General features: G+C 52.2%; 1 protein-coding gene across 2 annotated transcripts in view; it reads right to left on the reverse strand.

Moving 5' to 3' along the window:
* FBXO11 (F-box protein 11) overlaps positions 1–23,252 on the reverse strand; it is a 233,140-nt gene that overhangs the window by 60,320 nt on the left and 149,568 nt on the right. For both annotated transcript variants that reach the window (XR_012751579.1, XM_075339211.1), the window contains exons 12-15: positions 22,417–22,634; positions 2,582–2,667; positions 2,408–2,502; positions 537–659 (exon numbers count right to left, since the gene is read on the reverse strand). Coding sequence is in view for 1 of the 2 variants with exons in the window: in XM_075339211.1 (XP_075195326.1) it covers positions 537–659; positions 2,408–2,502; positions 2,582–2,667; positions 22,417–22,634 (522 nt within the window). In the remaining variant the exon portion in view is untranslated. The remainder of the gene's footprint in view (positions 1–536; positions 660–2,407; positions 2,503–2,581; positions 2,668–22,416; positions 22,635–23,252) is intronic.

Here is a 23,252-nt window from a genome sequence, read left to right on the forward strand (position 1 = left end):
GGCTCAGTGGTTAGCATTGCAGTCTTGCAGCGCTGGGGTCCTGGGTTCAAATCCCACCAAAGACACCATCTGCAAGGAGTTTGTATGTTCTCCCTGTCTTTGCGTGGGTTTCCTCCGGGTTCTCCGGTTTCCCCCAAAAACATACTCATAGGCAACCTAGATTGTGAACCCCAATGGGGACAGTGTTTCCATTGTATGTAAAGCGATGTCTAATTAACAGCGCTATATAAATGAATTATTATTATTAAATAAATGGAGAGACGGCAGCTTGAGTCATGGAAAAATTAAAGCTGTTCTATTCGATACCTGGAGCTCCGCTGTCCACTGTGTGGACTTATCAAGGGATAAGTCACGTCTGGATTTATCAGGGGATTTCTGGCCACATTACAGCTTGTGCACTCGTCAGAGATGTCATTTTACGATTTGTGATTGAAGAGAACATACTGCACTGTGTGATACATGGAGGGTTCCCTGTAATCCTTGTGTATAGAGGGGCAGTGAACGGTCACCAGCAGCGCACAGTGGTTGCTATATACCTGCTTTCCGCTGTGTATCCGGTTCCTCCGTAGCACCGGAGTGCTTCCTGTTGTCACCCAAACACCAGCCAGGGTGTTGCTATAAACTTCATTCTCTTCAATTACGCCCTGTCCTTTTTCGTGCTGCAGATAAAAAGCAAAATCGCATCACTATAATCAATGTCGCAAATCCCCAGCTATCCGATAATAACAGGACTACTGTTAGTGCCGGTAAATAATCCGCACTACGCATCCGCAGCTCCTGAGCCATCCTGTAGGAATATGTTACTTCAAAGTCATGCTAAATCTGAAGGGCGACATTAACCATTTGTGTCCTTTACATCACTTTGTAAAAGGCAGAGATGCCAGTGTGAAAGGTAACAACAATGCTGTGACCCGTCTTTCATACAAGGCATGCGCGATCACCGTATATCATTAAAAAGTCTTGACTAAAATGACGCTACTTTGATATATGTGCACCAAAGTATCCATTTTCTCCTAACAATCTGTCATTATAATGTGTCCCTTTCCAGCTAAACCAGCTGAGGCCTCCTTCACATAAACGTGCAAAACACAAATGTTTTGCATGGTCCATTGTGAAGGTACGCGTGTGTCAGTGTATAACGTGTGCTGTCCCTGTGCTATACGCGAGACATCCGGATAACACACGGACAGCATGAGCGGCTATACTTACCTGTCCCCGATGCAGAGGTCTGCGGCGCTGCTGTTACTTCGGAGTGAGTGCAGTGAATATGCAATGAGCATGATGAGCAGGCTCGGAAGTAACAGCAGAGGCAGACACAGGAAAGTATAAAAATGATTTATTTTTAAGTAACCTGTGTTTTCTCCTGTATGTATCACATCAGTGTGTGGTCCGTGTGACACCCGTGTTGTCGGCAGGACACGGACATGCCGCTGTTTGGAGAGCACAGACAAGTGTGTGCTCCACACAGACACCCTGTCCGTGTGAAAACACGGGCGTGTGCGCAGACCCATTGATTTTAATGGGTCCACGTGTGTCTGTGTCTCCGGTATGTGTGAAAATGGATGTCACACGTACTAGAGACACGGATACGTTAAAAAGCCCTAAGAGGTAGGACTGAGTTGGAAGAGGACATGGCATACCGTGTCCGTCATGACTGGTAGTTTTTGATTGCCTCTTCATAGTGTTACACAGGCCACTGTTTAGGCTATGTGCCCACGCTGCGAAAAAAGCGCAGATTTTGCCGCGGATTTCTCGCAGAAAAGCCGCGGATTTTCCAGAAATCTGCAGCACAGCTACTCCCCAGCCATTTCTATGGCATTTGGGAAATGCTGTGCCCACGCTGCGGATTTTTCCGCAGCGGAAATCGTGCGGATTTTCGTGCGGAAAAATCTGCAGCATGTCAATTATTGTTGCGCATTTCTCCGCAGGGTCCCATATACTTACCTGCCTTACCAGAGTCACTTTCTCCGTCCGGTGTACAGGAGCGCGGTGAATCCAGGTACAGGAAGGAAGAGGTGGGCGGAGCCTGCACGAGCTCCGGTCATGTGACAGCCGGAGCTAGTTCAGGCCTGCCCACCTTCTCCTGCAGACGCTGAGAGAGTGACCTGGCTGCCGGAAAGCGAGGTGCTGCATGATGGAGGCGAGTATGAACTCCCGATCACTGCAGCACTTGTTCTGCATTGAGGATACAGTGCTGAAGCCATGGTACTGTATCCTCAATGCAGAATGCCCGCACCATATCTGCAGGACATTCCGCAGCATGGAAACAGACAAACGTTGTGGTGCTGTTTCCTGGGAGCACCTGCGGAATGTCCTGCGGATATATCCGCAGGACACTGTCCCCGTGGGCACATAGCCTTACAGATCCTTTGCGATCCATTTAGTTACATGTGATAAAATCACTCACCACATAAATGCCACCGTGCTGACCGTCGTGGATCTTGTTGTGTCGGACAATGGGGCAGCTGTTTGTGCGGATCTGAATGCCTGCTAAAGCATTGCCTGTAAAAGAAAAGGTGCATAGATCAGCAATAGCAAAAAATATTAACAACAACAATAATAATAATAATATAAAGCTTACCATATATGTCATTTTCTTCTATAAGGCCTCTTCCATCACCAAAGATATACACACCACCTTGGTTTCCATTAAAAATTGCATTTCCCCTGTAAACACAGAAATACAGACTTTCAGCAGGGAGGACGGTAGAACGTCTCAGCAGGGAGGACGGTAGAACGTCTCAGCAGGGAGGACGGTAGAACGTCTCGTACAATCCTAAGCACAAGGGTCACATTTAAGTAACACAATATAAAGTAAACCAGTGACCTGTCATATTAGTGTCAAGGCTTGTTTCCATGTTGCACATGTTACGCATGCTGGGGGTTGTAGTTTAGACAAAAGCTTGAGCGGGACACCGGTTGGATATCACTGATGCACAATGTGTATGCCCGCCACAATGCACCAACAGGCAACAACTTTAACCCTTTCCGTTAGGGTGATTTCTTAAAATTTCTGCTTTCGTTTTTTCCTCGTCTATTAACCCCTTCACGACCGGCCGATTTTTCGCTTTCCGTTTTTTTTTTTCGCCATTCTTTTTCTGAGAGACGTAACTTTTTTATTTTTCAGTCAATATGGTCATGTGAGGGCTCATTTTTTGCGGAACGAGCTGTACTTTTAAATGAAACCATCAGTTTTACCATATTGTGTACTAGAAAATGGCAAAAAAATTCCAAATGCTGAAAAATTGCAAAAAAGAAGGGAATTTTGTTTACTTACCGTAAATTCCTTTTCTTCTAGCTCTAATTGGGAGACCCAGACAATTGGGTGTATAGGCTATGCCTCCGGAGGCCGCACAAAGTATTACACTCAAAAGTGTTAAGCCCCTCCCCTTCTGCCTATACACCCCCCGTGCTCCCACGGGCTCCTCAGTTTTGGTGCAAAAGCAAGAAGGAGGAAAAAGAATTATAAACTGGTTAAAAGTAACTTCAATCCGAAGGAATATCGGAGAACTGAAACCATTCAACATGAACAACATGTGTACACAAAAAAACAGGGGCGGGCGCTGGGTCTCCCAATTAGAGCTAGAAGAAAAGGAATTTACGGTAAGTAAACAAAATTCCCTTCTTCTTTGTCGCTCTATTGGGAGACCCAGACAATTGGGACGTCCAAAAGCAGTCCCTGGGTGGGTAAAATAATACCTCGTAAGAGAGCCGTAAAACGGCCTCTTCCTACAGGTGGGCAACCGCCGCCTGAAGGACTCGTCTACCTAGGCTGGCATCCGCCGAAGCATAGGTATGCACCTGATAGTGCTTCGTGAAAGTGTGCAGGCTCGACCAGGTAGCCGCCTGACACACCTGCTGAGCCGTAGCCTGGTGCCTCAAAGCCCAGGACGCGCCCACGGCTCTGGTAGAATGGGCCTTCAGCCCTGAGAGAACCGGAAGCCCAGCAGAACGGTAGGCTTCGATAATTGGCTCCTTGATCCACCGAGCCAGGGTTGATTTGGAAGCCTGTGACCCTTTACGCTGGCCAGCGACAAGGACAAAGAGTGCATCCGAGCGGCGCAGGGGCGCCGTACGAGAAATGTAGAGTCTGAGTGCTCTCACCCAATCTAACAAGTGCCAATCCTTTTCACATTGGTGAACTGGATGAGGATAAAAAGAAGGTAAGGAGATATCCTGATTAAGATGAAAGGAGGATACCACCTTAGGGAGAAAATCCGGAACCGGACGTAGAACCACCTTGTCCTGGTGCAACACCAGGAAAGGGGCTTTGCACGACAATGCTGCTAGCTCAGACACTCTCCGAAGAGAAGTGACTGCTACTAGAAAAACCACTTTCTGCGAAAGTCGTGAGAGGGAAATATCTCTCATTGGCTCGAATGGTGGTTTCTGAAGAACCATCAGAACCCTATTGAGATCCCAGGGTTCTAACGGCCGCTTGTAAGGAGGAACGATGTGACAAACCCCCTGCAGGAACGTGCGTACCTGTGGAAGCCTGGCTAGGCGCTTCTGGAAAAACACAGAGAGCGCTGAGACTTGTCCCTTAAGGGAGCCGAGCGACAAACCCTTTTCCAGTCCAGATTGAAGGAAGGACAGAAAAGTGGTCAAGTCAAAAGGCCAGGGAGAAAAACCCTGAGCAGAGCACCACGACAGGAAACTTTTCCACGTCCTGTGGTAGATCTTGGCGGACGTTGGTTTCCTAGCCTGTCTCATAGTGGCAATGACGTCTTGAGATAACCCTGAAGACGCTAGGGTCCAGGACTCAATAGCCACACAGTAAGGTTGAGGGCAGCAGAATTCAGATGGAAAAAAACGGCCCTCGAGATAGCAAGTCTGTTCGGTCTGGTAGTGTCCACGGTTGGCCGACCGTGAGATGCCACAGATCCGGGTACCACGACCTCCTTGGCCAGCCTGGAGCGACGAGGATGGCGCGGCGGCAGTCGGTCCTGATCTTGCGTAACACTCTGGGCAACAGTGCCAGCGGAGGAAACACATAAGGGAGCTGAAACTGCGACCATCCTGAACTAAGGCGTCTGCCGCCAGAGCTCTGGGATCTTGAGACCGTGCCATGAACACTGGTACCTTGTTGTTGTGCCGGGACGCCATGAGGTCGACGTCCGGCACCCCCCAGCAGCAACGGATCTCCTGAAACACGTCCGTGGGAAGGGACCATTCCCCTGCGTCCATGCCCTGGCAACTGAGATAATCTGCTTCCCAGTTTTCCATGCCTGGGATGTGAACTGCGGATATGGTGGATGCCGTGGCTTCCACCCACATCAAAATCCGCCGGACTTCCTGGAAGGCTTGCCGACTGCGTGTGCCGCCTTGGTGGTTGATGTATGCCACCGCTGTGGAATTGTCCGACTGAATTCGGATCTGCTTGCCCTCCAGCCACTGCTGGAACGCTTTCTGGGCAAGATACACTGCCCGTATTTCCAGAACGTTGATCTGAAGCGAGGACTCTTGCTGGGTCCACGTACCCTGAGCCCTGTGGTGGGGAAAAAACCGCTCCCCACCCTGACAGACTCGCGTCCGTCGTGACTACTTCCCAGGATGGGGGTAGGAAGGATTTCCCCTTCGATAACGAAGTGGGAAGAAGCCACCACCGAAGGGAAGCTTTGGTCGCCTGAGAGAGGGAGACGGTCCTGTCGAGGGACGACGGCTTCCTGTCCCATTTGCGTAGGATGTCCCATTGAAGGGGACGCAGGTGAAACTGCGCGAAAGGGACTGCCTCCATTGCTGCCACCATCTTCCCCAGGAAGTGCATGAGGCGCCTCAAGGGGTGTGACTGGCCTTGAAGGAGAGATTGTACCCCTTTCTGTAGTGCCTACTGCTTGAACAGCGTAAGCTTCACTATCGCTGAGAGGGTATGAAACTCCATGCCAAGATATGTCAGCGATTGGGCCGGTGTCATATTTGACTTTGGAAAATTGATGATCCACCCGACACCCTGGAGAGTCTCCAGGGAAGCGTCGAGGATGCGTTGGCATGTCTCTTGAGAGGGTGCCTTGATCAGCATCCAAGTACGGGATCACCGAGTGACCCTGCGAGTGTAGGAGCGCTACTACAGTAGCCATAACCTTGGTAAAAACCCGTGGGGCTGTTGCCAGGCCGAACGGCAGTGCCACGAATTGCAGGTGTTCGTTTCCTATGGCGAAGCGCAAGAAGCGCTGGGCTCTGGAGCAATCGGTACGTGGAGATAAGCATCTTTGATATCGATCGATGCAAGGAAATCTCCTTGGGACATTGAGGCGATGACGGAGCGGAGGGATTCCATCCTGAACCGTCTGGTTTTACATGTTTGTTGAGCAGTTTCAGGTCCAGGACCGGGCGGAAAGACCCGTCCTCCTTTGGGACCACAAACAAGATGGAGTAAAAACCGTGGCTCAGTTGCTGAAGAGGAACCGGGATCACCACTCCTTCTGCCTTCAGAGTGCACAGCGCCTACAGAAGAGCCTCGGCTCGCTAGGGAGGCGGGAATGACCTGAAGAATCGAGTCGGGGGACGAGAGGTGAACTCTATCTTGTAACCGTGAGACAGAATGTCTCTCACCCAGCGGTCTTTTATTTGTGGCAGCCAGGTGTCGCAAAAGCGGGAGAGCCTGCCACCGACCGAGGATGCTACTAGAGTAGGTCGAAGTCATGAGGAAGCCGCTTTGTTAGCGGCGCCTCCGGTGGCCTTTTAAGGACGTGACTTAGACCGCCATGCCTGAGAGTTCCTTTGTTTTTTCTGAGACCTTTTGGACGAGGAGAATTGGGACCTGCCCCGCCCTGAAAGGACCGAAACCTCGACTGCCCTCTCCTCTGTTGGGGTATGTCCTGTTTGGACTGGGGTAAGGATGTATCCTTTCCCTTGGATTGTGTGATGATTTCATCCAGACGCTCGCCAAACAGCCTGTCGCCAGAAATTGGCAAACTGGTTAAGCGCTTTTTTGGAAGCAGAATCTGCCTTCCATTCCCGTAGCCACAAGTCCCTGCGGAGTACCACCGAATTGGCGGCCGCGACCGCCTCGCAGAGTCCAGGACAGCAATAATAGCGTAAGACGCAATTGCCGAGGTCTGGGTGGTAATGGGTGCCAATTGTGGCGCGGCCGTGCATGTGGCTGCTTCAATTTGCGCTTGACCTGCTGAGATAGCTTGTAGCGCCCATACGGCTGCGAATGCTGGGGCAAAAGAAGCTCCGATAGCTTCATAGATGGATTTCAACCAGAGCTCCATCTGCCTGTCAGTGGCATCCTTGAGCGAGGCCCCCTCTTCCACTGCAAGTATGGATCTAGCCGCCAGTCTGGAGATTGGAGGATCCACTTTGGGACACTGAGTCCAACCTTTAACCACGTCAGGGAGAAAAGGATAACGTGTATCCTTAAGGCGCTTAGAAAACCGTTTATCTGGACAAGCATGATGAATCTGGACTGCCTCTCTGAAATCAGAGTGGTCCAGAAACATACTCGGTGTAAGAGAAGCTGACTCCTCCGCCGGAGGAGCTGAGGGAGAAATATCCAGCATTTGATCGATGGACGCAATAAGAACGTTCACTATGGCGTCCCCGTCTGGAGTATTAAGATTGAGAGCGCCCTCAGGATCAGAATCCTGATCCGCTGTCTCCGCATCATCAACCAGAGATTCCCCCCGCTGAGACCCTGAACAATATGATGTCGAGGGAAATTCTAAGCGAGCCCGCTTAGTCGGTCTGGGGCTGGGGTCTAAGTCAGAACCCTCAGTCTGGGATGTATGAGAATGCAAATGAGAAAGCCGCGGAGACACCAACACACTAGGGTATATAGCCAGAATGAACTGTGCTCATACAGTGTAAAATATATACTATAAACAAATAATGTATCAATACACTACAGCACCATGGGGCTAGCACCACAGGTGCTGCTTACCATCCGCCTAAAGCGGTTATGAGGCCACCAGAGACCGTGTCTGGGTCTCCCAGGGTTAATCCCTCTCTGCAGCGTCGGAGGAGCTGACAGGAATGGCTGCGGCGTCCTGACGAGAGGAGGGAGCCGTGGGCGTGGCCGAGGTGCTCACACTGTGCACAGTGAGGGGGGTGGAGTATGGAAATCATACTCCAGCCCTCAGTGCTGCTCGTTCCGTGCAGCGTCCCGCCCTTCCCCTGCCTGTCAGGGCTGAGGGCGGGAGAAAGGGAAACTAGGCCGCAAGCAAGCCGGGGACTCGAGTATACGCGTGGCCGCCGTAAAAGCGCGGCCGACGCCGAAGTCCCGGGCGAACTACAAGTCCCAGCCGCGCCGCAGTTTCCCATGGCAGCGGCGGTAGCCCCTACATATAAACACACTCAGCGACGCTGAGTGTGTAATGGCACAGTTTAACCCGGTCAGCGCCGCGGTCCCCGGTGCACTAGCACACCCAGCAAAGCTGAGGTGTTGCCGTGCGCGGTCCCCACAGGGATACAGAGTACCTTCACGTAGCAGGGACATGTCCCTGAACTGTACCCGGCTCCTATCCAGCAGGCTCCACAGGAGTTGTGGATGAAGCACGGTCTCAGTGCCTGGAGACCGATAGGATCCCACTTCACCCAGAGCCCTGAGGGGGATGGGGAAGAAAAGCAGCATGTGGGCTCCAGCCTCTGTACCCGCAATGGATACCTCAACCTTAACAACACCGCCGACAAGAGTGGGGTGAGAAGGGAGCATGCTGGGGGCCCTATATGGGCCCACTTTTCTTTCAACCGACATAGTCAGCAGCTGCTGCTGACTAATCTGTGGAGCTGTGCTGTGCGTGTCTGACCTCCTTCGCACAAAGCAAAAAACTGAGGAGCCCGTGGGAGCACGGGGGGTGTATAGGCAGAAGGGGAGGGGCTTAACACTTTTTGAGTGTAATACTTTGTGCGGCCTCCGGAGGCATAGCCTATACACCCAATTGTCTGGGTCTCCCAATAGAGCGACAAAGAAAGTGCGATAGCACTATGGTTTTTGAGATATTTTATTCACTGTGTTCACTACATGGTAAAACTGATGTGTGGGTGTGATGCCTCAGGTCAGTGCGAGTTCGTAGACACCAAACATGTATAGGTTTACTTTTATATAAAAGGTTAAAAAAAAATCGGAAGTTTGTCCGAAAAGAAGGGAATTTTGTTACTTACCGTAAATTCCTTTTCTTCTAGCTCCTATTGGGAGACCCAGACGATTGGTGTATAGCACTGCCTCCGGAGGCCACACAAAGCATTACACTTAAAAGTGTAAGGCCCCTCCCCTTCTGGCTATACACCCCTAGTGGGCTCACTGGCTGCTCAGTTTTAGTGCTAAAGCAAGAAGGAGGAAAGCCAATAACTGGTTCAAACAAATTCACTCCGAAGTAACATCGGAGAACTGAAAACCATTGAACATGAACAACATGTGTACCCGAAAACAACCAAAAATCCCGAAGGACAACAGGGCGGGTGCTGGGTCTCCCAATAGGAGCTAGAAGAAAAGGAATTTACGGTAAGTAACAAAATTCCCTTCTTCTTCGGCGCTCCATTGGGAGACCCAGACGATTGGGACGTCCAAAAGCTGTCCCTGGGTGGGTAGAGAAATACCTCATGTTAGAGCTGCAAAGACAGCCCTCCCCTACGGGGAGGCAACTGCCGCCTGCAGGACTCTTCTACCTAGGCTGGCGTCCGCCGAAGCATAGGTATGCACCTGATAATGTTTGGTGAAAGTGTGCAGACTCGACCAGGCAGCTGCCTGGCACACCTGTTGAGCCGTAGCCTGGTGTCGTAATGCCCAGGACGCACCCACGGCTCTGGTTGAGTGGGCCTTCAGCCCTGATGGAACCGGAAGCCCAGCAACACGGTAGGCTTCAAGAATTGGTTCTTTGATCCATCGAGCCAGAGTGGCTTTGGAAGCCTGCGACCCTTTGCGCTTACCAGCGACAAGGACAAAGAGTGCATCCGAGCGGCGCAGAGGCGCCGTGCGGGAAATGTAGATTCTGAGTGCTCTCACCAGATCTAGCAAATGTAAATCCTTTTCATACCGATGAACTGCATGCGGATAAAAGGAAGGTAAGGAGATATCCTGATTAAGATGAAAAGAGGATACCACCTTAGGGAGAAACTCCTGAATGGGACGCAGCACTACCTTGTTCTGGTGGAACACCAGGAAGGGAGCCTTAGATGACAGCGCTGCTAGTTCCGACACTCTCCGAAGAGACGTGACCGCTACCAGAAAGGCCACTTTCTGTGAGAGTCGAGAAAGTGAAACATCTCTCAGAGGCTCGAAGGGCGGCTTCTGGAGAGCAACAAGGACCTTGTTTAGATCCCACGGATCTAACGGCCGCCTGTACGGAGGGACGATATGACAAACCCCCTGCAGGAACGTGCGCACCTGAGAAAGTCGTGCTAGCCGCTTCTGAAAAAACACGGATAGTGCCGAGACTTGCCCTTTAAGGGAGCCAAGCGACAAGCCCTTTTCCAACCCAGATTGCAGGAAGGAAAGAAGGACAGGCAACGCGAATGGCCAGGGGGATACTCCTTGTGCAGAGCACCAGGATAAGAAAATCTTCCACGTTCTGTGGTAAATCTTAGCAGAAGTGGACTTCCTAGCCTGTCTCATGGTGGCCACGACCCCTTGGGATAATCCTGAAGACGCTAGGATCCAGGACTCAATGGCCACACAGTCAGGTTCAGGGCCGCAGAATTCCGATGGAAAAACGGCCCTTGGGACAGTAAATCTGGTCGGTCTGGTAGTGCCCACGGTTGGCCGACCGTGAGATGCCACAGATCCGGGTACCACGACCTCCTCGGCCAGTCTGGGGCGACGAGTATGACGCGGCCGCAATCGGATCTGATCTTGCGTAGTACTCTGGGCAAGAGTGCCAGAGGTGGAAACACATAAGGGAGCCGGAACTACGACCAATCTTGCACTAAGGCGTCTGCCGCCAGAGCTCTTTGATCGCGAGACCGCGCTATGAAGGTCGGGACCTTGTTGTTGTGCCGAGACGCCATTAGGTCGACGTCCGGCACCCCCCAGCGGCGGCAGATTTCCTGAAACACGTCCGGGTGAAGGGACCATTCCCCTGCGTCCATGCCCTGGCGACTGAGGAAGTCTGCTTCCCAGTTTTCTACGCCCGGGATGTGAACTGCTGAAATGGTGGAAGCTCTGTCCTCCACCCACATCAGAATCCGCCGGACTTCCTGGAAGGCTTGCCGACTGCGTGTCCCTCCTTGGTGGTTGATGTATGCCACCGCTGTGGAGTTGTCCGACTGAATTCGGATCTGCTTTCCTTCCAGCCACTGCTGGAAGGCTAGTAGGGCAAGATACACTGCCCTGATTTCCAGAACATTGATCTGAAGGGTGGACTCCTGCTGAGTTCACGTACCCTGAGCCCTGTGGTGGAGAAAAACTGCTCCCCACCCCGACAGACTCGCGTCTGTCGTAACCACTGCCCAGGATGGGGGTAGGAAGGATCTTCCCTGTGATAATGATGTGGGAAGAAGCCACCATTGCAGAGAGTCCTTGGCCGTCTGGGAAAGGGAGACTTTCCTGTCCAGGGAAGTTATTTTCCCGTCCCATTGGCGGAGAATGTCCCATTGAAGTGGGCGCAGATGAAACTGCGCAAACGGGACTGCCTCCATTGCTGCCACCATCTTCCCTAGGAAGTGCATGAGGCGCCTTAAGGGGTGCGACTGACCATGAAGGAGAGACTGCACCCCTGTCTGTAGTGACCGCTGCTTGTCCAGCGGAAGCTTCACTATCGCTGAGAGAGTATGAAACTCCATGCCAAGGTACGTTAGTGATTGGGTCGGTGCCAGATTTGACTTTGAAAAGTTGATGATCCACCCGAAGGTCTGGAGAGTCTCCAGCGCAACATTCAGGCTGTGTTGGCATGCCTCTTGAGAGGGTGCCTTGACAAGTAGATCGTCCAAGTAAGGGATCACCGAATGCCCCTGAGAGTGCAAGACTGCTACCACTGCCGCCATGACCTTGGTGAAAACCCGTGGGGCTGTCACCAGACCAAATGGCAGAGCTACGAACTGGAGATGGTCGTCTCCTATCACGAAACGTAGAAAACGTTGGTGCTCTGTAGCAATCGGCACGTGGAGATAAGCATCTTTGATGTCTATTGATGCAAGGAAATCTCCTTGAGACATTGAGGCAATGACGGAGCGGAGGGATTCCATCCGGAACCGCCTGGCGTTCACATGCTTGTTGAGCAGCTTTAGGTCCAGAACAGGACGGAACGAGCCGTCCTTTTTTGGAACCACAAAGAGATTGGAGTAAAAACCTTGCCCCTGTTCCTGCAGAGGGACAGGGATCACCACTCCTTCTGCTCTTAGTGAGCACACCGCCTGCAGAAGGGCATCTGCTCGGTCGGGATGTGGGGAGGTTCTGAAGAACCGAGGCGGAGGACGAGAACTGAACTCTATCCTGTACCCGTGAGACAGAATGTCTGTTACCCACCGGTCTTTGACCTGTGGCAGCCAAATGTCGCAAAAGCGGGAGAGCCTGCCACCGACCGAGGATGCGGAGGGAGGAGGCCGAAAGTCATGAGGCAGCCGCCTTGGAAGCGGTGCCTCCGGTTGCCTTCTTGGGGCGTGAGTGAGTCCGCCAGGAATCTGAGCCCCTCTGCTCCTTCTGAGTCCCTTTGGACGAGGAGAATTGGGTCTTGCCGGAGCCTCGAAAGGACCGAAACCTCGACTGCCACTTCCTTTGTTGAGGTTTGCTTGATCTGGGCTGGGGTAAGGAGGAGTCTTTACCCTTGGATTGTTTAATGATTTCAGCCAATTGCTCACCAAACAGTCTGTCTACAGATAGTGGCAAGCTGGTTAAACATTTTTTGGAAGCAGAATCCGCTTTCCATTCCTTTAACCACAAGGCTCTGCGCAAAACCACAGAGTTGGCAGACGCCATTGCGGTACGGCTCGTAGAGTCCAGGACAGCGTTGATAGCGTAAGTCGCAAACGCAGACATTTGCGAGGTTAGGGATGCCACTCGCGGCACTGCTGGACGTATGATAGAGTCCACCTGTGCCAGACCAGCCGAAATAGCTTGGAGTGCCCACACGGCCGCGAATGCTGGAGCAAACGACGCGCCGATAGCTTCATAGACAGACTTTAACCAAAGGTCCATCTGTCTGTCATTGGCATCTTTAAGTGAAGCCCCATCCTCCACTGCAACTATGGATCTAGCCGCAAGCCTGGAGATTGGGGGGTCCACCTTTGGACACTGGGTCCAGCGTTTGACCACGTCAGGGGGAAAGGGATAACGTGTATCCTTAAGACGTTTGGAGAAACGCTTGTCAGGATAAGCATGGTGTTTCTGGACTGATTCTCTGAAGTCAGCGTGGTCCAGAAAAGTACTCAGTTTAGGCTTGGGATACCTGAAATGGAACTTCTCCTGCTGTGCAGCTGCCTCCTCTGCTGAAGGGGCAGGGGGAGAAATATCCAATAGGCTATTGATGGCCGCTATAAGGTCATTTACCATGGCGTCACCATCAGGAGTATCCAGATTGAGAGCGGTTTCAGGATTAGACTCCTGATCACCCTCCTCTGTCTCATCATGTAGAGACTCTTCTCGCTGAGACCCTGATCCGCGTGATGACGTGGAGGGTCTCTCCCAGCGAGCTCGCTTAGGCTGCCTGGGACTGTCATCTGAGTCAGAGCCTTCAGCCTGAGATGCCTGGGACCCCCTTAAGGCACGGATTAACTCCAGCTGAGGGGGACCGGGGAACGTTGCCGCAGCAGTGTCCATGGTCTGAGTAACTGGCCTGGCCTGCAAGGTCTCTAGGATCTTTGTCATAGTGACAGACATCTTGTCAGCAAAAACTGCGAACTCTGTCCCCGTCACCGGGACAGGGTTCACCGGTGACTCTGCCTGGGTCACTACCTCCACAGACTCCGGCTGACGAAGTGGCACAGGGACCGAACATTGCACACAATGGGGGTCTTTGGAACCTGCCGGTAGATCAGACCCACAAGCGGCACAAGCAGCGTATACAGCCTGTGTCTTGGCACCCTTGCGTTTTGCGGATGACATGTTGTCGTCTCCTCAGAGCAAGATAGGTATACAGCCAAGAAGCGACCTTACAGTGCAATATATATATATATATATGGTACAGAGAAAAAAGTACACCAATATAACACTGTGGCACTAGTGGGGCCAGCACTAATGTGCTGCTTACCGCCCGCTTAACGCGGGTGTGTGGTCGCCAGAAATCCCCTGTCTGGGTCCCCCAGAGCCTGTGTCCGTTCTCCAGCCAGACTGCATGTAGGAATGGCTGCCGGCGTCCTATGGAGAGGGGCGGGCCCTGGGCGTGTGCAGACAAAGAGCGGGAAACCTGCGTCCTACTGTGCTCAGTGAGAGGGCTGGAGTATGTAAATAAGACTCCAGCCCTCGGCGCTGACGTGTTGTCGTCTCCATCGTACAGCGTCTCTCCCCTTCCCTGATTGACAGGGTGGGGGCGGGAACGAAGCGGAGCTAGGCCGCAAAAACCGGGGACTAAATTTATAAGCGACGCCGTCGTAAAAGCACGGTCGTCGCTAAGTCCCCGGCGCACTACAAGTCTCAGCCGCGCCGCCGCTCCAGGGGCGGCCGGCGCGGCAGTCCCCAACACAAAAAATCACTCAGAGTGACTGTAACCCCAGCGCGCAGCGCTACAGTCCCGGCGCACTAGCACACCCAGCAAGTCTGGAATGTGCACGGCCGTCCATACGGGGACACAGAGTACCTAAATGTTGCAGGGCCTTGTCCCTGAATGGTACCCAGCTCCGTATCCAGCAGGTTCTACGGGTCTGTGGATGGAGCCCGGCCTCAGGGCTTGGGGGCCGGTAAGATCCCACTTCCTCAGAGCCCCTCAGGGGGATGGGGAAGGAAAGCAGCATGTGGGCTCCAGCCTCCGTACCCGCAATGGGTACCTCAACCTTAACAAACACCTCCAATGGGAATGGGGTGAGAAGGGAGCATGCTGGGGGCCCTATATGGGCCCTCTTTTCTTCCATCCGATATAGTCAGCAGCTACTGCTGACTAAACAGTGGAGCTATGCATGGATGTGTGCCTCCTTCGCACAAAGCTTGAAAACTGAGCAGCCAGTGAGCCCACTGGGGGTGTATAGCCAGAAGGGGAGGGGCCTTACACTTTTAAGTGTAATGCTTTGTGTGGCCTCCGGAGGCAGTGCTATACACCAATCGTCTGGGTCTCAAAATGGAGCGCCGAAGAAAAATGGCGCACGTTTTACGCCATATTCCGTGACCCGTAGCGTTCTCATTTTTCGGGATCTTAGGCTCAATGACGGCTTATTTTTTGCGTCTCGAGCTGACGTTTTTAACGGTACCATTTTTGCGCAGATGCTACGTTTTGATCGCCTCTTATTGCATTTTGCGCAAAAGTTGTGGCAACAAAAAAACGTCGTTTTGGCGTTTGGAATTTTTTTGCCGCTACGCCGTTTACTGATCTGATACAGGAGTCATCACATGACCCTGTGCTACCATGACAACTATCGGGAGTCACGTGATCGCGTCACGTGACTTCCGGTTTCGGGCGGTAAGTAAATGCTTACCGCAATCGCGCTTATAATGGCGCTGTCATGTATTGACAGCGCCATATAAGGGGTTAATCGGCACGAGCAGATAACGATTCTGCTCGTGCCTAGCAGGCACACATCTCAGCTGTGAAAATCAGCTGAGATGTGTGCCGATCGCGGCATGCTGCCGCCGGAGGACCGCGGGCAGTAAGATTATGTCATTTAGGACGTAATTTTACGGCCCGCGGTCGTTAAGGGGTTAATAGCCATAACTAATTTTTCCACATGAGGCCTGGTTTGTGGGACAACCTCCATTTTACAATATAACGTAAATATAGTATAAAATAAACGTCTAAAGAGTTTTGGAAAAGTGTTACACCCTACACCAACACCTGCCGGGGAGCAGACAACACTACACGTCATACTCTTCCTACAGTGGAGACTTTGGCAGATTGAGGGACCCTCAGGATTACAGTCTTCATTTTTGTCTGGTAGCGGCATGCTGGGGATTTTAAGAATCACCTCCTCTTAGAGGAAAATAGCTGTTACCCCTCAAGTTACTAATAGCATACGCAAAAACTAAAAACTTATGAAGCCGCATTATGTAACCACACAGCAGATGTTTAGCGACACAAAACAGTAGCAGGGTACAGGGGGAACACAAAGTTTTGTTTTTGGAAGCGCCTGTTAATCGTCATGTTTGTATGTTGCATGTACACACACACACTCTGTACAGTCTACAGTTCTGTATTAATGTTCGTGGAGGAATTTTTTTTTTTTTACCATAAATGTTAGATTATACAGTGTAATGTTTTGTGTTCCATTGTTTTGTTTACCCTTCATAAAAAGAAAAAAGAAAAAAAAAAAGGTAACTGGAGTTTCTAGGTGGTTTTTTTTGTGTTACATTGTTCATTCTAGCGATAAAGAAGGGAATTTTGTTTACTTACCGTAAATTCCTTTTCTTCTAGCTCCTATTGGGAGACCCAGACAATTGGGTGTATAGCTTCTGCCTCCGGAGGCCACACAAAGTATTACACTTTAAAAAGTGTAACCCCTCCCCTCTGCCTATACACCCTCCCGTGCATCACGGGCTCCTCAGTTTTGGTGCAAAAGCAGGAAGGAGGAAACTTATAAATTGGTCTAAGGTAAATTCAATCCGAAGGATGTTCGGAGAACTGAAGACCATGAACCAAAAGAACAATTCAACATGAACAACATGTGTACACAAAAGAACAAACAGCCCGAAGGGAACAGGGGCGGGTGCTGGGTCTCCCAATAGGAGCTAGAAGAAAAGGAATTTACGGTCAGTAAACAAAATTCCCTTCTTCTTTGTCGCTCCATTGGGAGACCCAGACAATTGGGACGTCCAAAAGCAGTCCCTGGGTGGGTAAAAGAATACCTCGATAAAAAAGGCCGAAAACGACCGCCTCTTACAGGTGGGCAACCGCAGCCTGAAGGACTCGCCTACCTAGACTGGCGTCTGCCGAAGCATAGGTATGCACCTGATAGTGTTTCGTGAAAGTGTGCAGACTAGACCAGGTAGCCGCCTGACACACCTGCTGAGCCGTAGCCCGGTGCCGCAATGCCCAGGACGCACCCACGGCTCTGGTAGAATGGGCTTTCAGCCCCAAAGGAAGCGGAAGCCCAGAAGAACGGTAGGCTTCAAGAATCTGTTCCTTGATCCACCGAGCCAAGGTTGACTTGGAAGTCTGCGAACCCATACGCTGGCCAGCGACAAGGACAAAGAGCGCATCTGAACGGCGCAGGGGCGCCGTGCGAGACACGTAGAGCCGGAGTGCTCTCACCAGATCTAACGAGTGCAAATCCTTTTCACATTGGTGAACTGGATGAGGGCAAAATGAAGGTAAGGAGATATCCTGATTGAGATGAAAAGTGGACACCACCTTAGGGAGAAAGTCCGGGACCGGACGCAGAACCACCTTATCCTGGTGAAATACCAGGAAAGGGCCTTTGGATGACAGCGCTGCAAGCTCTGACACTCTACGGAGTGAAGTAACCGCCACTAGAAATGCCACCTTCTGCGAAAGACGTGATAGAGAGACATCCCGCAGCGGCTCAAAAGGTGGTTTTTGAAGAGCCCGTAGAACCATGTTGAAATCCCAGGGTTCCAGCGGACGCTTGTAAGGTGGGACTATGTGGCAAACTCCCTGCAGGAACGTGCGGACCTGCGGAAGCCTGGCTAGACGCTTTTGAAAAAAAACACGGAAAGCGCCGAGACTTGACCTTTGAGAGAGCCGAGAGACAACGCTTGTCCAATCCCGATTGAAGGAAGGAAAGAAACCTGGGTAAGGCAAACGGCCAGGGGGTAAACCCCCTCTCAGAGCACCAGGATAAGAAGATCCTCCAAGTTCTGTGATAGATCTTGGCTGACGTTGGTTTCCTGGCCTGTCTCATAGTGGCAATGACATCTTGAGACAACCCTGAGGACGCTAAGAGCCAGGACTCAATGGCCACACAGTCAGGTTGAGGGCCGCAGAATTCAGATGGAAAAATGGCCCTTGAGATAGCAAGTCTGGTCGGTCTGGGAGCGCCCACGGTTGCCCCACCGTGAGATGCCACAGATCCGGGTACCATGACCGCCTCGGCCAATCTGGAGCGACGAGAATGGCGCGGCGGCAGTCGGACCTGATCTTGCGCAACACTCTGGGCAGCATTGCCAGAGGAGGGAATACATAAGGCAGTTGAAACTGCGACCAATCCTGAACTAAGGCGTCCGCCGCCAGAGCTCTGTGGTCCTGAGACCGTGCCATGAATGCCGGGACCTTGTTGTTGTGCCGAGACGCCATGAGATCGACGTCCGGCGGTCCCCAGCGGCAACAGATCTCTTGAAACACGTCCGGGTGGAGAGACCATTCCCCCGTGTCCATGCCCTGGCGACTGAGGAAGTCTGCTTCCCAGTTTTCTACGCCCGGAATGTGAACCGCGGAGATGGTGGAGGCTGTGGCCTTCGCCCACAGCAGAATCCGCCGGACTTCTTGGAAGGCTTGACGACTGCGAGTGCCGCCCTGGTGGTTGATGTACGCAACCGCCGTGGCGTTGTCCGACTGTATGCGGATCTGCCTGCCCTCCAGCCACCGATGGAACGCCTTGAGGGCTAGATACACTGCCCTTATCTCCAGAACATTGATCTGAAGGGAGGACTCTGTCGGAGTCCAGGTTCCCTGAGCCTTGTGGTGGAGAAAAACCGCTCCCCATCCTGACAGGCTCGCGTCCGTCGTGACCACAGCCCAGGATGGGGGCAGAAAGGATTTTCCTTTTGACAGAAAAGTGGGGAGAAGCCACCACTGAAGTGAGGTCTTGGCTTCCATAGACAGAGAGACGTTCCTGTCTAAGGACGTCGGCCTCTTGTCCCATTTGCGGAGAATGTCCCATTGGAGAGGACGCAGATGAAATTGCGCAAATGGAACTGCCTCCATTGCTGCCACCATCTTCCCCAGGAAGTGCATGAGGCGCCTCAAGGGGTGCGACTGGGCCCGAAGAAGGGATTGCACCCCTGTCTGCAGCGACCGCTGTTTGTCCAGCGGTAGCTTGACCATCGCTGAGAGAGTATGAAACGCCATCCCGAGGTACGTCAGTGACTGGGTCGGAGACAATTTTGACTTTGGAAAATTGATGATCCACCCGAACCTCTGGAGAGTCTCCAGAGCAACGGTCAGACTGTGTTGACAAGCCACCCGTGAGGGTGCCTTGACTAGGAGATCGTCTGGGTAAGGGATCACCGAGTGGCCCTGAGAGTGTAGGATCGCTACGACGGATGCCATGACCTTGGTGAAGACCCGTGGGTCTGTCGCCAGGCCGAAAGGCAGTGCCACAAACTGAAGGTGTTCGTCCCCGATGGCGAAACGCAGGAAGCGTTGATGCTCTTGAGCGATCTGCCATGGAGATAGGCATCTTTGTTGTCGATTGATGCTAGGAAGTCTCCTTGGGACATCGAAGCGATGACAGATCGGAGGGATTCCATGCGAAACCGCCTGGTTGTCACATGTTTGTTGAGCAATTTGAGGTCCAAAACGGGACGGAATGAGCCGTCCTTTTTTGGCACCACGAACAGATTGGAGTAAAAACCGCGACCTCGTTCCTGAAGGGGAATGGGGATCACCACTCCTTCTGTTTTCAGAGTGTCCACCGCCTGAAAAAGCGCAACGGTCCGTTCGGGGGGCGGAGATGTTCTGAAAAAAACGAGTCGGAGGACGAGAGCTGAACTCTATCCTGTAACCGTGAGATAGAATGTCTCTCACCCATCGGTCTTGGACATGTGGCTACCAGGCGTCGCAAAAGCGGGATAGCCTGCCACCGACCGAGGATGCGGTTTGGGACGGCCGAAAGTCATGAGGAGGCCGCTTTGGAGACTTGGTGCCTCCGGTGGTCTTTGGAGGACGTGACTTAGACCGCCATGGAGAAGAGTTCCTCTGGCTCTTCTGTGGTGGGACGCTTGAGAAGCCAAGGACACAACCTGCGGGGCAGAGTACGTGCGACCGCATTAATCTCAGCCAGAGAAGCTGAGATAGCTTGGAGTGCCCTCACGGCTGCGAAGGCCGGAGCAAAAGATGCGCCTATGGCTTCATAGATGGATTTCATCATAAGCTTTATTTGCCTGTCAGTAGCATCCATGAGAGATGAACCATCTGCCACTAATACTACGGATCTAGCCGCCAGTCTGGAGACTGGAGGATCCACCTAGTGACACTGAGCCCAACCCTTAACTACGTCAGGGGGGGAAAGGGTAACGTGTGTCATTAAGGCGCTTAGAAAGCGCTTGTCCGGAAAGTTCTGTGCTTCTGGACAGCCTCTCTGGAGTTAGAGTGATCGAAAAAACGCACTCCGTGTACATTTGGGAAACCTAAACTGGTGTTTCTCCCGCTGTGAAGCCGACTCCTCCATAGGAGAAGATGGGGAAGAGGTCTAGCACCTGGTTGATGGACGCTATAAGGTCATTTACTATGGCGTCCCCTTCAGGTGTATCCAGATTGAGAGCAACGTCAGGTTCAGAGCCCTGAGCTGCGACCTCCGCTTCATTCTCCCGAGAGTCCTCAAGCTGAGACCCCGAACAGCGTGATGAAGTCGTGGAAGGTTCCCAGCGAGCCCGGTTAGCCTGTCTGAGGCCGCGGTCCGTGTCGGAGTTCTCACCGTGGGATCTGGGTGTTACCCCAAGAGCCCCTTGTTGTACCGACCCAGAGGGGCCTGGGAGCGATGAACTCACAGCGCCCTGGCCCTGTGTTACCGGTCTGGACTGCAAAGCTTCCAGTATCTTAGCAGCCCCTTTGTTCATAGACTGGGCCATGGAATGTGAAAGCAACTCAGAGAGTTGCTCAGTCAAACGTGCAAACTCTGTCCCTGCCATCTGTGCAGTGGAAACCGGTGGTACCACCTGAGCCGAGGGTCCCACCAGTGCCGGAGGCTCCGGCTGAGTGAGTGCCCCAGGGGCCAAGCCGCAAGAGCCGGGGACTAAAGTTAAAAACGCGGCCGGCAAACAGGCGCGGTCGGCACGGTAGTCCCGGTCTCACAAACCACACAGCAACCGCTGCGGTGTTTGTAACCCAGGTGCTGCATGCAGCGTCCCCAAAGGGGACACAGAGTACCTTATGGATGCAGGGCCCTGTCCCTGATGATGTCCAGTCTCCTGTCCGTCAGAATCCCCCAGGGGCTGCGGATGGAGCCCGGTCCCAGTGCATGGCGACCGGTTAGGAACCCCCTCTCCCAGAGCTGCAGTGCTGCTGCCGAACAGTGAGCACATTCTGAGATTCTCCACCGGCAGAATCATACTGAGAGCCATATAACAATGGCTGCCGGCGTTCCGAGGGGAGGAGGGAGCCGAGGGCGGTACCACAAAAGTGCGGGAATCTGCGCCCCATAGTGAACAGTGAGGGGGGAGGAGGACAGCGAAGTGTGCTCCAGCCCTCACCGTCGGCGTCATACCGACCGTCCCGCCCTTCCCCCTGACTGGCAGGCCCAGGGGCGGGAGTTTAATACACTAGGCCGCAAAAGCCGGGGACTAAAGTAAAAACCGCGGCCGGCAAACAGGCACGGTCGGCGCGGTAGTCCCGGTCAAAAAAAACCACACCGCAGTCGCTGCAGCGTCTGAGGCCAAGGTGCTTCATGCACCGTCCCAAAGGGGACACAGAGTACCTGTAGATGCAGGGCCATGTCCCTGACGATACTCAGTCTCCTGTCCGGCAGATTCCCCCTGGGGCTGCGGAGGGAGCCCGGTCCCAGTGGCTGGATGATCGGTTAGGATCCCACTTCACCCAGAGCCCCTAAGGGATGGAGAAGGAAAACGGCATGTGGCTCCAGCCTGTGTACCCGCAATGTGTACCTCAACCTTAACAGCACCGCCGACTCAGTGGGGTGAGAAGGGAGCATGCCGGGGGCCCTGTTAGGGGCCCTCTTTTCTTCCATCCGATATAATCAGCAGCTGCTGCTGACTAAAATGTGGAGCATTGTGTGAATGTCAGCCTCCTTCAACACAAAGCATAAAACTGATGGGCCCGTGATGCACGGGAGGGTGTATAGGCAGAGGGGAGGGGTTACACTTTTTAAAGTGTAATACTTTGTGTGGCCTCCGGAGGCAGAAGCTATACACCCGATTGTCTGGGTCTCCCAATGGAGCGACAAAGAAATCTATGTACTCTGATGTAGTGTGTACGAAAAAAAAAAAACACACCTTCCCTCTCTTCTGCTTATGATTGGCTGCATGTGGGTGGAGACCCGAGCTGTCAGTGACTCAAATGGGGTTCAGGTAAAGTCCAGGTCCCAAAAAAAACTTCACCTAAAGTCCGGCTGAACCTGTAGGACCTGAACTTCCACAGGTCCGCTCATCACTACTTCTAACATATTAGGGCAATAACTGACCAATGTGACTCTGCTTGAGGTATTTAACTACATTGGCTTGCACAGGTAAGTAATATACACCACTGCATACACAAACATACTTACCGTATGGTTGGGTCACTGTTTGAGGTAATCCAAACACCAGCAAAATTGTTTGCATAGATTTTGTTCTCCAGGAACTGCCCTCTCCCTTTTTCGTGGACATAAATTCCACCGGTCTGGCCGTGGTGAATTTCACATCTGACCACAGTGGGATTGGCGTAGGCTTTTACCTCGAAGCCTGCTATTCGATTTCTATGTATGTTGCAGCTTTCAAAGTAGCCCTGTAATCAGAAAGTTTGTGCTTATTTTTCAGCATCCAAAAAGTTCAGTCATTTAAAAAAAGGGGTGGTCTGCAGTCTCTGTGTGCCCCTCTGACTGCACACTTGTGAACCCTCCCCGCACAGGCAATTCTGTGTACCCTTCCAAGTGTATACATCCAGTCACAAGTGAAAGAGTTGACCTGCTTAGGAACGGCTGTCACACAGAGCTGTGCTGTTCTGACACTGTACACACTGAGCTGCAGCTAACACAGCTAATCAGTTATTATGCCGGCCATCAGCCCCCACTAATCTGATACCGAAGACCCATAATATGAACGCAAGGTGGAAAGCATATAGGACTGATATGCTATGGTCCGGAAGATCTCGTTTTTGGACTGTTACCGATCCCTATACTCACCATGGTGTATTATAAAGTGCATATGAGTGCGAGTGTAAAAGTAACGCACAGATTAGGTTAATGCCAAATACTGGGCCATATAAAGCATATTAATAAAAAAAAAAAAAAAAATATATAAGGTAGCAAACAGGTTAATGTGAAGCTGCTAAGAAGGATATTTATGATAATATCTGTGATGTGTAACTACAGGCGCTCCAGAGCTAATAAAGAGACAAAAGCAA

This window comes from Anomaloglossus baeobatrachus, chromosome 3 (genome assembly GCF_048569485.1).
Source record: "Anomaloglossus baeobatrachus isolate aAnoBae1 chromosome 3, aAnoBae1.hap1, whole genome shotgun sequence".
Lineage (NCBI taxonomy): Eukaryota > Metazoa > Chordata > Amphibia > Anura > Aromobatidae > Anomaloglossus > Anomaloglossus baeobatrachus.